Source organism: Accipiter gentilis, chromosome 22, assembly GCF_929443795.1.
Source record: "Accipiter gentilis chromosome 22, bAccGen1.1, whole genome shotgun sequence".
In the NCBI taxonomy this organism is placed as follows: Eukaryota; Metazoa; Chordata; class Aves; order Accipitriformes; family Accipitridae; genus Astur; species Astur gentilis.
The window spans coordinates 13,061,405-13,079,665 of record NC_064901.1 but is presented as its reverse complement, the minus strand read 5'-3'; the positions used below and the strand labels follow the sequence as shown (position 1 = coordinate 13,079,665).

At 34.1% G+C, this 18,261-nt stretch overlaps 1 protein-coding gene across 1 annotated transcript in view; it reads right to left on the bottom strand.

The window, feature by feature from the left end:
• RYR3 (ryanodine receptor 3) overlaps positions 1–18,261 on the bottom strand; it is a 253,363-nt gene that overhangs the window by 111,948 nt on the left and 123,154 nt on the right. Inside the window, exons 26-38 of the mRNA XM_049825231.1 lie at positions 18,046–18,251; positions 17,189–17,363; positions 15,349–15,557; positions 13,998–14,182; positions 13,244–13,280; positions 12,719–12,879; positions 11,989–12,154; positions 8,330–8,416; positions 7,723–7,949; positions 5,890–6,691; positions 5,163–5,363; positions 4,481–4,583; positions 436–573 (exon numbers count right to left, since the gene is read on the bottom strand). Of these exons, the coding sequence (XP_049681188.1) occupies positions 436–573; positions 4,481–4,583; positions 5,163–5,363; positions 5,890–6,691; positions 7,723–7,949; positions 8,330–8,416; positions 11,989–12,154; positions 12,719–12,879; positions 13,244–13,280; positions 13,998–14,182; positions 15,349–15,557; positions 17,189–17,363; positions 18,046–18,251 (2,697 nt within the window). The remainder of the gene's footprint in view (positions 1–435; positions 574–4,480; positions 4,584–5,162; positions 5,364–5,889; positions 6,692–7,722; positions 7,950–8,329; positions 8,417–11,988; positions 12,155–12,718; positions 12,880–13,243; positions 13,281–13,997; positions 14,183–15,348; positions 15,558–17,188; positions 17,364–18,045; positions 18,252–18,261) is intronic.

Below are 18,261 nucleotides of genomic sequence, written 5' to 3'. Positions count from 1 at the left end.
TCTTGGTATTGAGATGCATACAGCTTCTCATGCAGCAAAGAAAAATGAAATGGAGTTAAGCTACCAAGAAGAAGATTTTTGCATTAAAAAACCCCAACAACATATAAATGGAAACTTCTCAAGTTTGAAATGCTTAAGTCTACATTATTGTGCCATAATTAACTTTTTATATTTCTTTGTAAAGAATATGCAAATTTTCAACCCCAGAGTTAATGATCTGGATCCAGAATCTTCCACCCATTTGAACTTCCTGTTTAACAATGCATCTAAGATGTTCAGTATGTAGGATAATTGTTCTAAGAGGCAGAAGGAACTTAAACATGCAGTCTCCTTCTTTAGTAAGCTATAAAGTTTTATTAGAAAATACACTCTTGTTGACTGCGTGCACCTTTAACACTTGCATCATGGAAGTATTTATGTGGAAAGAATACTTACTAGGAGATTTCTCTTCTTCCTCCTTAGGTTCTGCTTTTTCTGCTTTTGGTGGACCTTTGATTTTGTATATTAATGAACGGAGTTTGCCAGTCAAGGAGGAATCTTCCTCTTCCTCTTCCTCCTCTTCCAGTGGAATACCTTAGCAGATAACAAAACTACTTAGAAACAAAATTTAACCTTTGAAGATTAACCCCTTCAATATTTAAACAATACCAAAATATCTACAAGAATTTTTTTTAACCAGGAAATTTCATACAGGAAATAAAAAAATGTAGTAAGGCCAGCAGCTTTAACATGTTAGCTACAGTAACACCCCTCAAATTATGTTTATTTCAGTACACATACTTCTTACATCCAGATTTATAGTATTATTTTTTCAGTATTATGACCAAAGAGGTGGTATTTTTTCAAGATTCTACTATGGCAACTAATTTTGACTCTGAGTCATATTTCATTAAATATGTGATCCTTTGTTTCATATTGCAGAACATATGCTAAAGAAAGAAATGTATGGCTGGATCTCACAATATAGTACAATTTTTCTGTCGAGATATTAAGCAGTCATAAACAAACATATTAGCTGAACTTAAAACTGTAAGAAGGCAGATGTTCAGACATTATACCGGTGATAGATGTTTTTCATGAAAACATACACAGTAAGATGGGATTCCATTTTACAAGGTAGTTTAATACGGTTCAGTTCACTACATTGCTTCACAACCATTCAAAGCATTTTCAAATCTTTCACACCTCTTAGTGATGATCAGATACCACATGTGTTACGTGCAGAAGCACAGAACATCTAAGCAGGTTCCCTTCAGACCAGAGCTAATTGTGCTGAGCTGAAATGTAAACTTTTGCTGTTTGGCTGCTGGTCAAAGTGAAATTGAGAAAAGGAAAAGATTTCCAGACAGAATACTAAAGAGATACTAGCTGGAGCAGAGGGAAAAGAATAAATTGCAGAGGCTAAAGCTGGTATTAAAAAAAGAAACTAAGAAAGGAAAAAAAGAACTGAAATGCAGTATCAGGTTGAAGAAACTTTGCTGCTGGCAGCTACCAAGGGGAGGGAGTTAAAGTTATGACTAGGATTGACTAAGTCACTAGGAAGAAAAAAAGCCAGATGCAGTGGGAGAGAATGAGAGAACTAGAAATTGAAATTGGAGACCACATACAGAATTTATAAGGAATGGGAGGAGTGAGACTGGCTGGGCAAAATGAAAAGCTAAGAATGAAGGAAAGCTACAGTCAGAGTCTGGAAAAAGTAAAAACAACTATTGTAGACAATAAGGAGAAGAAAGAGAAAGTAGACAAGGATGTTGAAGAAAGCAAGAAGCTATCTGGTGTTGAAAAAAAACACCTAGGCCCTGGAAACAAGAGAGACACATTGGGAGGAGAACTCTTGAGAAGCTGAAATGGACAGACAAGAAGAAATGCACTGGGATGATGAGTTAAGACAGTATTGGACTGGAGGTGATGGGGTCTGTGACTGCTCCAGATGGGGGTCTCACTCATTGCTCCATATCATTTATTATTCATTATGCATCATCTTAGCGTTGCAATACATTCAGAAGCTGACCATCTCATGTTGCTACTGGCTAATCACTTAATTCAAGTGGCAGAGGTCTGTGCACCAGAACAGATGGTTCCAACCCAGATAAGTGTCAATTTGATATTATGCAATAAAACCTGTTGTACATTTGTTTTGTTTGTAACCAAGAAATAACACACAAAAATTATGACAGAGGACCATTATTTTGCTGGAAAAATTAACCACTCACAGTTAGGACATGCTACGATTCAGACCGCCTGAGTAACTTTAATTCAGACTATTTGCATATATTCATTATGAAGCAGCCTTTAATTACTTGATTGCATACATATTTTTCCACTTAGACCGCAACATATACTTAGTATTAAAGAGATGATTAAATATTCCAAGCACAACCCCTATTCATTTTGTCTGCAGCTGTGATTGCTTAGTACTGATTTTCAGGACTAAGTCAGGACACAGAAAATGAGGAGCATTTATCCACAGTGACCACCTATAATAAATCTGTACAAAGTAATGAATATGGTTTTGTTTAGAATCCAGAGGATCATTAAACTATTTTAATTATGAGACTTTCTTCATCTTCAGTTCTCTCCCTCATTCAACATACATATTTATAACATAGTAAACAATAATAAAAGTGCACCCCTAAAAACTAAAAAAACCCCATGATCAGTAGGGTTTCAGCTCATGAAAAGATGAAAAGTGATCAGGAGCTAAGCTAACAATAATAATACCAGCAACAAGATTTCAAGGTAAAAAATACATCTATTGCAGAGTTAAGACATTTCCAAGTAAGTTGGAGGTCTTCCATAATCCTCATCCTGGAGTCTCAAGAGAACTCTGATGCCAAATAGGCATTATCTTTGAAAACCAGAGGTCAGATCAAGTGTTAAGTGACTGAACAATGGAGATGATGGTATCTATCTTAATAAAAACAGGGAGAAAGAGGAGTAGCTATGAGGATATTAACTATTCATTTTAACATTTGGAAGAAAAATGCTGGAACAAAAGAAACTGGTTTTGGTAAGCACTTAGAAGCAAGGATGAATAACAATCAACACAGGATTGTCAAAACCAAATTACATTAAACCAACTAAATTTCCACCTATAATGTAGCTAACCTTACAGATACAAGTCTTGATCTTAAGGATCTCTAATACTGTCTTACACAATATCCTCAGAAATAAGCTGATGAAACACAACCTAGATACCCTACTGACCATCTTTGGCTGAGGTAGTTGAAAAATGGTAATTGGCTTATCATGAAATCACAGCTTGGTGGTTGCTGGAGATTCTAATAGGGTACTCAGAAATAGCAGCAGAAGATGATAGCAGAAGCGTTAACAATACAAGCACAGAATGGTATGGGAGGCACCATGGCTACATACAGAAATCACAAACTGTTAATTACAGGTCACTAAAAGAATGCAATTCCATGAACTGGGTAAAACTGGTTTTGGGCATAACCAGTGAAGAAAGAACTGGCAGATTGTATTAGTAAACATATAAAAGGGACCTCAATCAAACAGGAGGAGGAAGAAACTATTAAGATTACTGTGCTTTTCTTGGGGAAGAACTTGAGAGGCTGTCAATTCACTGTAATGACCCTGTGCCCTTCTTCTTGAACAAGATGGGTGCCATCAACCACAGGACCAAAAAATGCACTGGAAGAGTGACTACCAACATATCTACCAAGTAGGTAGATATGGAAAAGCTTGTGTATATCGTTTTTAACTGCATAATTATTGGGAATGAGCAGTAATAAATGGATGACTCAGACTATAAATGTTAGTATCATTGTAAATGGACTAATAATTCCATGATTGTCTTGATTAGACTAAGATCTCAATAGACTAACAAAAGATTTTTGGCATCACATGTAAAATGTGATTCCTTAACCCACATAAATTGCACAGGGTATGTGATACAGCTCACCCTTGAGGATACTGTAAGGAAATTCAAATTCAATGACTGGGGCAACTCAAGCTGTAATCTGCATTGCAATAGTGTTTTATAATGACTGACCATGACAGTTATGTATACACCAGGAAACTAAGCTAAAGCAGCAGCAGCACCCCTCATCCAGTGTTTTTTATTGAATTTTCTACTGCTCAGATCCACAGCAATGATGTTCTTTCAATATCTGTTATCTGCTTGCACACATGCACATGCCTATATAAATCTTTTAAGGTAATCCAATCCTCTTGTTCGGATAATTTTTATTTTTTCCTAATTAAGTCTAAAATTGATATATAAACAGAATAATACTGGATAATATTTAATAGATATATAACAATGAAATGTAAAACCATACACAGGTTTCCGAGACTTTTGTAATATGCACCAAAGTCTGTCTGGAAAGTCACCATGTAGACAGTAATACACCTAACAAAAAAAACCTCGTACTAGTATTTTTTTTTAACTGATCTGTTCTTTTTTCAGGTAAAGCATCAAAAAGACAAACCAAAAACGTAACAAAACCTTGCCACGCACCACAATGAATTAGAAGATCATCATGAAATTCATACAACTCATCCCGAATTTCCTCTGGACAAGGACAATCCTCTCCCAGTTGAAAATTCAGCAACATATTAATCTTTAAGGGAATTAAAACATAGTTAAAAAAACTGAGATAGCCTAAGACATATTCTAATATATAGTCATACTTTACCTGCTTATAATCAAATTTATAATCAAATTAACATAAAACATAGATTTCTAATACAGCTTAAACGGATTACTAAAGCAATGGTACATTAACATCAAAATACAGGTACAATTCATAATAAAGCTATTTCCTAGAGGTGGAAAATATTTCCATACATACAGGTGTCAGCACAACACTAACTTCATGCTAATTTTTAGCAACTAGAATTATCAAATTACCATCATCTTGCAGAACTGGATGAATCTCAGCTCCTCAGCACTGGGCAGTAATGTTCAATTTTTCTATACTGTTGAGAAATCCTAAGTCAACTTTGGTTTGGAGCTTGAATTCCGGAGTACAGATATAAGCATTCTGACATTCAGCATTTTGTGGCATCTTAATAAATTTTATTTCAAATTCAATTTTGGTTCTCTAGCAGTTCCAATGGTAGTTTAGAAGTCAGAACTCTATTTTATCATCACAAAGAATTTTTTTTATCTTTAGATTCAACCATTTGTTTAATATTACCTGTTCTTGAGGAGGAGACCGAAACTCTTTAGTCTTTTTGGCAGTCAAAGCAGCAGACATGTTCAAGGCTTGCATGAGTTCATTGTACCTGTATTTCTGATTATATTGCAGTTTTGATACATAACAGTCTGCAAATGATACAATTGCTTCCACTCTATGTTGTAGCTCACAGTCACAGAAATAATTGAGTAAATGACACATCTAGGACAGAAAAAACAGACTTAAGTTCAACAGTTTAACAAACTCTAATTGGGGAAGAACTGGAGTGGATACTATATGCTGCAACAAACTGTAAAAAATGAGAGACTTTTTCCCATATTTTTCTTTTAACACTGTAAAAGTGACAAATTTATACAGTTTTATTATCTGATTGATAATAGTATATTGCATTCACTGTCTTTCACTCCATGCACTCAAAACATGTAGAAATAATAGAATCAGAATAGTTTGGGTTTGAAAGGTCCTTTAAAGATCACCTGTTCCAACCCTCCCTCTTTTAAAATACGCCTATGAAGTAAGTAAGTATTTACACATCTATTTTGAGTGTAGATGAATGTCGAAAGAATTGCATCACCATCAAATTTGGTTATTAATGTGAGGTTATGAGGCAAAGCAGAATAAAGATCTTCAGGATTTCAAATCTTACAAACCAGAGAACAGACAAAAAGCACTACCTTTCTTTTATCAATAGTAGAACATATGTAATACATTTATATTAAATGGTCACCTGAAGCTTAACAGATTCTGGTAATCTTGTCTGTAATAAGCCCTTTGCAGGAGCTTTTGTTTCTTTTATTGCTTTCTCGCCAGCTTCTACAGCTTTTTCTTCAACTTGTGTAACTTCTTCCTTCTCTGTCCTCTCTTCTGTTTCTTCCTTGTGATCTCCAAACACATTGGGATCAATGAGGAGTAACACCTGCTTCACATCATCATCATCAAAAACCCCCATTATGAGCAATGTTGCTATCAGTTTAAGAACAGGAACAAACTGGAATGCAACCTGTCCTCCAACAGGGTCTCGTATATGAGTACCACTACACTGTACTGCCTCTGTTAGCATACTTATGGCCTTGGATTTAAGTGTATCAAGGGGTATCTCTGGGCTGGATGTCTGATGTTCTTCACTGGTTACAATAAAGCATGGAGTAGAAAAATTAAAGCCTGGTTTCAGACAAGTACTAAGCCCTACTCCAGGTAAACCATGCTTCTTTGTTTCATCAGGATATAATTTAATAGTTCGAGTTTCATCTGTAACTGGAATGATAAATTCATTGTTCATCATGACCTTGGCTTGCTTGGCGTGCTCCAAATGAATACTAATGAGCAAGTCATAGAATCCAGAACGTAGAAGTCCAGGTAAATATTGATTATCTATTGTATAAAATAGCTGAGATATGTCCACATGGCTACAAAGTGCATAAGCAACTCTAGTGTTACCTAGAGCACTAACTGAGCTATAGAGTTTTAAAGTGTGGTAGTGAAACTTCATCAAATCTTCTTGTTCACATAGTTCCAAAATATCAACGCATCTGTCATGAAATAAAGAAACAGAACACCAGTCAATTTCATGAATAATAATGTGCAGAAGAAAAGTTTTATAATCTCTGCACATTTTGGTCAGTTCTAATTTAAACCATTAAGAATCAGTTGATACTGACTAATCCTAACACGTGCATCATTAAACGACAATAAATGGTCATAATAATTTGCCTAGACCATTTACAATTAGAAAAAAAAGGAAAAAATGTAAGATAGAGAAGTTTCTTTGGAAGATATGGTAAATTAGAGCTTGTTTTTAAAAGAAATGTACTTCGAATGCTGAAACTCTGCTGTAATACTGTCACTAAATAGTGCCTTTAGAGTATATTGAGGACTACTGTTTCATTCCTTCCACAAAACACAGTATTTTTTACTATTTTTTTTAAATTCAGTTTTATTAATGATAAATGAAATTGGTTATTGAATTACTAAAAGAAGCTGCAAAATGATAAAAGTACAGCAGTTAAATTATCTTTCTGCTATGCTTTTGCTTATAGTTTGATTTGTCACTGGTTATGGTATTTGATGTTTGGATATCTTCACTCTGAAGATAAAACTGACTGAAAATCTAAGAAACTCAGGATCTTGTCAATAAGAACATAAAAACTTAATACATGTAAATTCAGTGCAGATGAAACAGAAGCATATTACATGTTTCTATTACAGAAAAATATCAGCAAAATAGTACTTGCATGTTCTTTATATTTGTTTTTTTCAAGCTGAGAAAATCTCTATGTTTAAAGACCCAGAGATTTCAGAGATACTATTTTGTAACTTAAATAAAATCAAATAGTCATGCTTTCTTTTATGTATGCAAATATCATTACATGGCATTAAAATTATTCAGCCTCTTGATCTACTTAAATTTCACAAATATGATATTATATCAGATAAGATCATAAATTTTAAAAGAACTCTAGTCTAAATATTCTCCAAGGCAGGTTTAAGCAAAGGCCAGATATCAGCTTTCAATACATTTATTTTGTCCACACCAAGTCACTGCAGTTCCTTCCAAAAGTACCTGTTTTCTTCTGGGATATGAAGTGCCATCATCTGCAGAGGTTCCAAACACTGCACAACCCAGCCATGACGTTCACTGACACGCTCAGTTTCTACTTTTAGGAAGCTGTTTGGCATCCTGCTCCATAAAACAGGTGTAATTGTTTGCACATCAAGGCGAGGGGGACACTGAGGAACAGGATTTCTTTCTTCACTTTTAAAAATTGCTGCTGATAAAGGCATGGTATTCTGAAACAAATAAGCATATTAAAATTATTTTTGTAACATCTAATTATGAATAAACCTATAATGCCAAAAGGAAGTATAATTTACAGATAGCAAAGAACTCATAGAAATATGTAAGTTACTGCAATAAACAAAATCCATTCAAAAAACCCCAACATTAAGGGTATTCTCCCCAAATAACTTTAGTTTACTTACTTTGACAAATGCAGTTTAGATTTGTTGAACAATTAACTTCATATAATAATTACTTACAGAAGTAAATGTAAAAGTCAAATAAAAAGTCACGCCATTGATTCAATCTTCCTAAACAAATTCAACTGAGCAGGAATTTCCATGGAAATAAACAAACTTAAAAGAGCACCGTTATAGAAAAAGTTTTGTACCTTTAATTTACCAAGTTCAAATTGAACCAAGTTAGTGCTCGTAGGCTGTACAAAAGTTGCTGGAAAAAGCTTTGTGTTTGGTTCAACCTAGAAGAGAAATGAGATTAAAAAATTAAAAAAAAATAAAAGACAACAAGACTCTCCTCCCAGAATATGATATGATATAAAATAAATACTACATAGCTCACACTTCATTATCAAAGAACTGCAGACACTGTATTAAAGTGTTGATTTGTGTCTACCTATAGTTTATCTCTAATATAGTAAAGCATTTCCTGAGTTATCTTTATAGGCCCACCTAACTTTCAGGCAGGTGTGTCTGCTGCCTTATGTACTCTCAACACCTGTAACAAGCACTTTAGTAACACTACATTACTAAGTGTTGATTCTTCTCAAACATATGCAAATCCAACACCTCATTCTAGAGCAGCTCCTTAAAAATCCAGCCTTTTTAGAGCTACATACTTTGGCTCTTGACCTAGGAAAAGCACCCCTAACACAGGCTGAGCATAGAATACAGCTTTTTAGACTACCACACATCTTTTAGAGTTCTTTCACATTTTATGCTGGACAAAAAACCTCAAAAACAGATTTCTAAGAGAAAGGGAATCAGAGGGCGACAAGAAGTGGGTGAGAGTGCATCATTTGATCAGGATAGTGCAAATCTTTATTTCCTATTAAGATTAGTGAACTTCTGATCTGAACTCCAAAAGCAGAAGCATGTAATTTTTTAAAAGATCTCAAAGATCTCTGATTTCCAGGCTTAGCATTTATCTCCAGTCTTACAAAATCACAGTGAATCACACTGAATCACAGCACTGCATTTTTAAAGTGTCAGGTTGGGTTTGGGATTTTTTTTGACAGCTACATTATCCTCAGTTCCCTATTACAGCTAGACTCAAAGTACATGTCAGAGTAGTAATACCAGTTTATTCTAAAGAATCCTCTATGAGATCACCCACCTCTACTGCCATGAAAAAAAGAATTAAAAGGATACTTATAGAATAGCATATTATTAAAAAGATTTCAGCGCTCCAGGATGGCTGAAAAAAGGTACAGTCTATATGATCCATTCAAGGTTTCAGGAGTTCAATTAAATATTTTAATCATATCATTGTGTATTTTGTGTACTATGCATATACATTATACATACTAAATACAGTTACAATACTCGTGCTATGAGGGAGTGCAACTCCTAACTTTGAGGATGGCAAACTATCAAAAATTGCAAAACAATAAACTGAGAGTCACAAAAAAAGAAATAAAAAAAAAATCTATATTCTTTTAGATGAGAAAACAGCTCCAAAACACAATATAACTTAAACAAAATGTAAAATAATACTGTATACTGAAAAATCTGTATGCAGAATAAAGTTTTTTCAGAACTATGACTATTGGGATAAACAAAATGTAGGGCCAGGTATGTACATTCTAATCTTTTTGATAAGTTAAAAAACCACAAACCCAAATGCAGAAATAAAAGACAGACACTACTGGACTGAAAGACACTACTAATAAAATGTGTCTGTTATTTCAGTAAAGCCTGAAAGTAACTTAATAAGACAATATGACTCTCAACCTTTGACCTGATCTAAAGATAGATATTTCCTAGTAGTAATAATAATTGAATTTGTATTTTCTAATCTTCTTTGAAAGTCAGAAAACCATTACTAACTCAGAATAAAAGAAAACATCTTGTAAACCAGTATTTAAGATCTCCTTTCTGCTACGAATACCTTAAGCTTGGCCTGACAATTAATGACAAAATCTCAAATATATGCATATACACTTTCATTTACTTTTCTATTATAAACAGGGGTTTTTTTTTTCTGAATATCACCATAGCTTTCAATAGTTAGATCAAGAACTACAGCAAAATTAATTTCTTTTCTTCAATATGTTGACCTATAGGCCTTTTAGAAGGAAAACAGCATACAAATACTCTCCCTCTACTTCAGTTAAGAAAACTAGAAGTGCAAATGGGTACAAGGTTAGAATAATTATCCTGCAGCCTCTAGAGCTGACAAATATCAGTCATTTGCTGCAATTTCAGTGAGAGATTAGATTTACTAAAGTATTTTCAAGATTTTATTTTATGGTAAAAATATCAGTAAATGAAAATCAAAAGTACATAATACTACTTTCACTACTTTCAAAAATAGAGAAAAGATTTCAATTACTCAAAATAAGCAAAAGTTGAGCAATATTTAACCCTCAGATATAACACTCCTGTTGGAATATACCATTGTATCTTTATAGTGCTTCAACAGACCAGGTGCTAACAGGTTTATTGAAAAACATTTCCAAAAGCAACTCCAGGTATTTTTCCGTGCAAAATAGAAGAAACAGAAGAGAAATAATTGTATTTTCTGAGATTATTTTAAGTTTAGTACAAAGAAGGTGATTACACTAATTGCAAGTCATAAGAGGAAAAACTAGATAGTGTTTTTTTACACAAAAAGCAGTAACAGGCATCTTCTACATCTATATTTTCCTAGATTTCTTTACAAAATTAGAAAAACAGGTAAAGGCTGTTCCATGAAAAAAAAAATAACACAAAACAAACCCAAACAAAAACAAACAAACAAAAAACCCAAAACACCAAACTTCCATGTTTTTGTTCAGAAGCTTATTGATTTAGATCTAGCTAAAAAAAAAAAAAAAAAAAAAGCAAAGCATGGGGCTTAAGCACTTCCATCTCCTGTTTTCTTTTCCCAGAGTGATGACACTTAATATCCTCCCAGCATGGCACTGAAGTCTCTGACCACATTTACAAAATATACCAAAATCACAGCTGCTAAATCATCTCCCACCCCCATTTACAGACTGCACACAACCCTGCCACATTCGTTTTCAATGAAGTCAGTATACAAAGTTCCATTACATTTATCTGAGTAGCATTTAAGTTTTATCTGTATTACAGATTTGTGCGGGTTTTGTTGATATAGAAAAAAGCGATGCATTGTTCCCAACACTGGATAATCTCTTCCACAGTGGATGCTCTACTATAGACAATAACTGATCTTACTAAGAGCAAATCTCATCAATCTGGTGTTGAAAACTTCTGTCAACTACTGATCCATTTGCATAATGACTCCATGTTTTGAGAATATTAATAGCATTTAGGGCCCACCCCATTTATTTTGGCTTTGCACATTAATGCATATTGAATTCTGAGGTTTGAAACTTACCAAATCACAAGATCTCCCAATCATAGCTATCTGCTGAAGACACAAGCCCTGGTAATACTAAACTAAATTTATTTTCTCAATCCATACCAAAAATTACTGTATCTAAAGTCTAATTTTGACCTTATGCTAATTTAAAGAATTATTTCCCATATATAACAGTTTTAGTTGACAAAAAATATTTTAAAGAATAATTAACATTATAAATCAAATTCTGAACCACAAGAATTGAGAACTAAAAAAAATATTTTTCTGAACGTATGTACCAATAGCCCTTCCTCAACATTTGAAAAAAACTGTAAGAAGCTGGAAAAATGTAGCCTTACGAGAGAGAAAGAGGGAAAAATACAGGAAAACATGTTATTGTCACACAAATAGTGTTCAGTTAGACTTCTGAACAAGAAAAAACAATTTAATAATAGCATCAAAATGACCAGCTTACTAGATAGCTTCCTGAAAATTTGATAATACCTGATAACAACTGCCAAGCTCTTTTCCATTGGCCGTGAACGACAACATTCCAGTAGCCAGGTCAACAAAGCATCCAATTTCTAAATCAACATTACTGCGACCTGATCTCTGGGAATTAGCAATTACATCTCCTCCCCAAACCATATAGCAATTGCTGCGCTTCACACTGAAAGAACAGCAAGAACAAAGACGACAAATATTAGGTCACACTGAACTTGACTAAGTATTCAGTGAAGATGTACTTTCCAATGGAGTAATAGTTAGAGATCCTCAAAGGTGCTTGTGCTGCTATTAGTTTTGTTTTCTCATTAACAACCCCTCTTTTTTTAATAATGAAAGCACCATGAGTAAGGGATCAGACTAAGTGCACCTTCCCCCCCCGCCCCCGGCTTTTTGTAATTATGAAACAATTTCACCTGTTTCTGTGTGCTTATGTAAGATACATTAAAACAAATAACAGCTTCATCCACAGTGACCAAATACAGATGTTAACAGAAAGAACTATCTCAAAACATTCTTTCAAACAGAACATTAATGATAAATATACTCACTTTAACAAGTATATGTAAAACACATTCATATATAAATGAGCACAAAACACTCCTACTCCATAATGAATTTTCTTATTAGTTTAAATTAACATTTAAAATATCATCAAGCTTGTGAATAATTCACTTTTGAACAACAGTATTAAAATACAATCTTTAATAAGGGATAAATAAATCCATACCTTTCATGAACCCTGCCTCTCTCATCACCTAAAGTAACTGTCACTGTACAATTTTTATTTAGGTCAAAATTCTCACTGTAAAAATGATAGTCTGGGGTTACCCAGCCAACCCAGACAGAAGATGGGTCTTGGCCAGCAAATATCCGTAGTGAATAAAAATACTGAAAAGAGGAAAAGAACATATTAGTAATAGAAATCTAAATTATTTTATCAGGCCATACTCAAATAGTGATTAAAAAAACCCTACGATATATCAAACTTTAATAATAGTAATCCATATTCTCCTAAGTAGTCATTTATAATGCTCATAAATTAAAAAAAAAACAACAGACTAGTGGTTTAAGACAGTATGGTTTATACCTCATGTTATACAACTCTGGGCATTATTATTTATACACAGTGTTATGTCATAGCAAATGATTAAAAAGGCTTCTTTCAACAGATCAGTTCCTAATGAACCTGCTGCCACAACTAAATCTACTTCAAAAAGTAAGGAGAACTAAGCATCTCAACTTATTTGCTTACCGTAGTACAAAGAGCAGCAATTTCTTGGCTGTGTTTTCTAAAGATAAAGGAACATCAGTAAATTAGTTTAAAAAAAAAAAGTTTAAAAAGTCCTCATTATTAAACTAAGTGTACTTACAAGCTAAATCATATTTGCTGGGTACTGAGTATGCATGAGTAGATTAAGTATGCAAAGACTGTACAGAATACAAATATACACCCAAAATAATTGATTGCATTTCAGGCAGAGAGCTGGGGGCAGAACAGATAGATTTACAGCAATAACTAAAGACAAGGAAATGCTTGAAGGTGCTGAGCTCAGTAGTACCTGGCATCTTTAAAAATCTGTCCCACAATCTTTTTTATTTTGCATGGATTAGTCACTTTTCCAAAACCAATGAGCTATTGAACAATAATGTAGATGAGGATTAATCCAGTGGGCAAAAGATTCTGAGCTGGTTTTCCAGCCTGGCCGAAGAGCTTTGCAAATCCCAATGATTTTGAAAGGATGGCAGCTGCTTAGCAATGAATAACTCTAAACCTTGTGATGCACCTCTTCAGAAATGGTCCTCTCTTGTCTGGATATAGCATTTTGCAGGAAAGTTATGTTATAAATTTATTCATCGAGAACAAAAAAATCTCAGTAACATGCATCCTAGTGTGTGCTTAGTGCAAAAACAAGTATGAAATCTGGAGTGTACAATAATAAAGAACAATAGAACATATTACATTTACACTGAGAGCATGAAATAGGATAACTAAAACCAAGTCTAACCGTTTTTGGAAAACATCAGATGAGGCATTTTCCACACCCATGCCAAAGCTGAATGATGAGCGGAATTCAATAGGCATACTCAATCGACAATATATCATGTCTGAATTGCTGTTCTGTGTGCCAAATGTTTTGTGAGTAACTTTTAACCGAGGTGGACTCTCAATGGTTCCATCAATTCTCCATATCTAAAAATAAGAGAAATTATTTAAAAATAATACTATTCCAAGAAAAATGCTGAAAACTTTCATTAAGCAACTAAAGGATGAAGAAATTGAGTATATCCTGACTACAGTAAATATTCAAGTTGTTCCATAACAGCATTTAAAAAGTATAGATTTTATGAAATTAATTCACTTTTAGTGCATAAGTTACTGAAAAAATGCTTCACAAGAATCAGTAGTTTTCTACCACAACAAGAAGAAATATCAGTTAGAATCCTTCAGACGATCCTTATGAAGTCTAAGTCTGATATTATTATTTTTCCTTGTGCCGAAAAAGTTAGTATGCTTTTAAACTTAGTGACAGGAACATTTCAAAACCCTTTAAGGACAGGAATACAGTTGAAATTATTCTGATAAATGGGAAAAATGCTGAGATCATTCAGTTGGAATTCAAGTAGAGTGTATTTTAAGTAGGAAATGTTCAAAGACAAGTATTAGGGAATAATAGGCTAAACATCTAAATTAAAGTAAATGGCCTCGGGATTATAGAAAAAAAAAAAACTGATCAGGAATTCAAATATATCATTGTGGGATATATTAATATGGAATATTTTATACAAAAAATAGGATATATTATTCTGCTCTAGAGCAGATTACTTAGGGAGTTGTGGAATTCCTATCACTGGTGCATCATAAGAATGAATGAAACCGGTATCACTCAGTGACACCACAGGTAAACTTAAATGTGTCTCAGAGTAGCAAAGTGGCCTAAATCAGTCTCTGTTTAGCTCACACTTCCATGACCTTAAGTGATGCTGAATTCAGCTGAACAATTTTTAGATATTTAAGAAAAAATGTATAGTAGAGAATATTAAAAAAAATGAAAGTGAATGTAAAATAGAATATAAAAAATGGTTCTAAGAAATCACAACTGACATGTTTCAAGTACCTAACTGCAACAACATAAATTAGTAAGACATATAATAGAACAGAGAGATATATCCATAGGAATGGCAATACTACCATAAATGAAGCTGGGGATAGACAAGATCATCTGGAATTATCTAAGAGTGACAAATAGATTTATATGGCAAACTATCTGATGACAGTAAGTATTAGTAAGGGTTTAATGTCTCAGCTTGCTAAACAAACAGTTGATGAACAGGTGTCTCCCTAACATGTAATGTTACCTCAATGTGAGGATGATTTTTTGGCACATTGACAAATGTTGGTAAGCGTTTACTAAACCACATAGCAACATCTCGGTTCATGTTGACAGCAAAAGGTTCAAAACCTTCTTGAAGGCCACACATTGTATAATACTTGAATGTACTGGCATCCATTCCAAGGTTCATACGACCAATCTGAGCTAGACCCAGTGCACAAACTGGAACAAAACCTAAGAAAATGATACAACAATAAGAACAAAAAACCCAAGAGTAATTTATTTGGAGAACAGAAGCATTCTATTTAGGATCCATCTAATGTGAACTAAACTTTAGCTCCTACAAGTAATGCACATTAAGTGATGACATTAGCAAGGATTTAAAGCCACCTTAAATACTAATGTCTAAGTTCAATATAATTGCTACCAAAACCCCTGAGGACTTAGGGAATGAATGGACATTACATACACTATCCCATTTATTTAAACATTAAACCAGTTTAACAAGTGTTATTGTAAGTAGTAGATTTGTGTGAAAAACAAACAAAAAATGTCAAGTCAAGAGGTAGTTTTGTGGACAATCAGATTTGAAAAACCAAGATTTACTCAAGTCAGTTACTCATTTATTAGAAGAATCAGTTATCTTCATCATTTTTAGACTAATAAACATGCCTTTATACAATGAATTGGACACTGGAAGACAACCTTGGCTAAATCAAAGTTGTCAACAAATATTAAGTAAGCTCTCTGAGGGCACTGAGGTTTCAAAAGGACTTTGAGATGAGGTTCAGATATCTTAGTACATCTGTTAAAAATTTAGTTTGCCACCAGTAGCTATAAATTTGTTGCCAACCTTCATCCCTCCATCATTCATGATGGACAAATACACACTTCTTTAATGCTGGAATTTTTTATGACAGAACTTTTTTGATCTCTATATCAGGGAAGATAAACAGGGAAGAAAGCTGTTGCATTATTTCTCCATCTCTCAAGAAACAGAAATTGGAGCAACTTCAGGGACAAGCCAGCAGTTCAACCTCTAAAGGAAAAAAATTCTCTCCTACACTTCAACTTCAAGCCTTCAGAGGAGCAATCTTAAGGCAGCCCCTCATTCCCTACCATTAGACAAACTGTATCAATGGTCAAGTGCAAAGTTTTCTGGCAATTACTAACAGGTATGAAGCTACTACTGATTGGAGGAGATATGCTTCTAGAGAAAATGTCAACTAAAAAATAAAACAAAACTGTTTGAAAATATTCCCTGCCTCCTTCAATACAGTCATGTAGACACTACGGTTCAAAAAAGCGAAGGCTGAAAACAGAAGAGGAGAAATAGTCCAGGAAAATGAGAAATGCAGGCAAGCTATGCATAGGTCAGAGAAAAAAAAAATATTACAAATCAGACTCAATTTATGTTGCAAAGATTTGTTCTTTTGGTGCAGCCTCTCACCACATAGTACTCATTTTGTCCTTCACAGACAAGAACATAGTACGTGTATGCTCCAGTGGGATAATTGGAGACTATATTTTCAGCTTTTGGTAATTTTTCAAGGTGCTTATCATTACCACTTCTTCTTAACGCTGAAATTCAGTCCTGTGAGTAAGCCTAGCAAGGCTCAAAGAAAATTTACCCATTCTGCTGAAATCCCATTAGTATCTACTTGTCATTAAAGGAGAAAAAAAATATAAATTGTGCCATCTAAGCACTCTTAAAATATATTTTTATGAACTTAATGTGTAGCATAGCCTGAAGGTTTACGTCAGTGAAGTATGATTTCTTAGCTCACTAAGCTATTATGACAGACTAGTTTTTCTGGGTTTTATTTTGTGTTCTCATAACCATGTAACTATAAAAAGAAAATTACCACTTTCTATTCCAAAGTCAGCAAATGCAAGTTCTGAACCTTTACTGGTTATAAGCAACTCTCCATTCAGAGTAAAGATAATTGATTTGTCATCCAAGTTTATCATACAACCAACCACATCTCCTGGTTGCCAGCTTCGTCCAAAGAATCCACTGCCTTGATGCCAACGCTGGCCCTAAACAAAAAAACAAGTAAATAAACACTATGCTAAAATTAAAAAATGAAACATAAAGTAAAACAAATACTTGACCTTCCAGGATCTCAAAGTAATTTGCAAGCAGTACTGATGATGGCTTTTAAGTAATTAATTTAATTATTATCTCAGTTATTTCACATAGAGAAACTAAGGCACCCTAACTTCAGTAATAAGCAATCAGCAATTTAGAACCTGGATGATAACCACTGTCCAGTGGATTCCACTTCTCACATGCAGTGACATTATCATCCTTCTGGTCCTTTAGGACTCAAGTTTGGGAAGAAAGAATGTGCAGAAAGCAGAAAAGACAGAAAAGGGAAAACAGAACTGTGGTTCTCTCTTCCAGTCATTGAAGAAACTTTGTTTTATTTTTTTAAAACACCACTTAGAAAAAAAAGGAAGTGAATGCTGTATTTTGTTTATGCTTACGACAGACTTCTTTAGTCAGTTGGGTATATCCTAGGAAGACAGATACAAACCAAGAGACCTTTGTTAGCATAATTTCAATGACCAGAACCGAAATGCAGATACTATCCAGCATGAAACAGAGCACAGAGATATCTTTATATGAAGTAGCTGATCTGGAGTATACAGAGGAAAACTATACTATAGTTCTCTGCCTGGCCTGTTCATAGGTCAAAAAAGATAAAGATGTACTGACTTTGCTTCCTTCAAATACAAATGCTTGGTCATCAGCTCCCAACTCTATGTCAGGTCGACAGCCTGGCCTGGCCCAGCCAACACGCATATCTCCACCTGTCACAGCTTCAAATTCAAAGTACCACTTTCCAGACTTCACTGCGTAAGACCGTTCTACTCTGAAAAATCGTATCTTGTCGATGCTGACTTTTTCCACTGTTTGGTCAGCTGTAAAAAT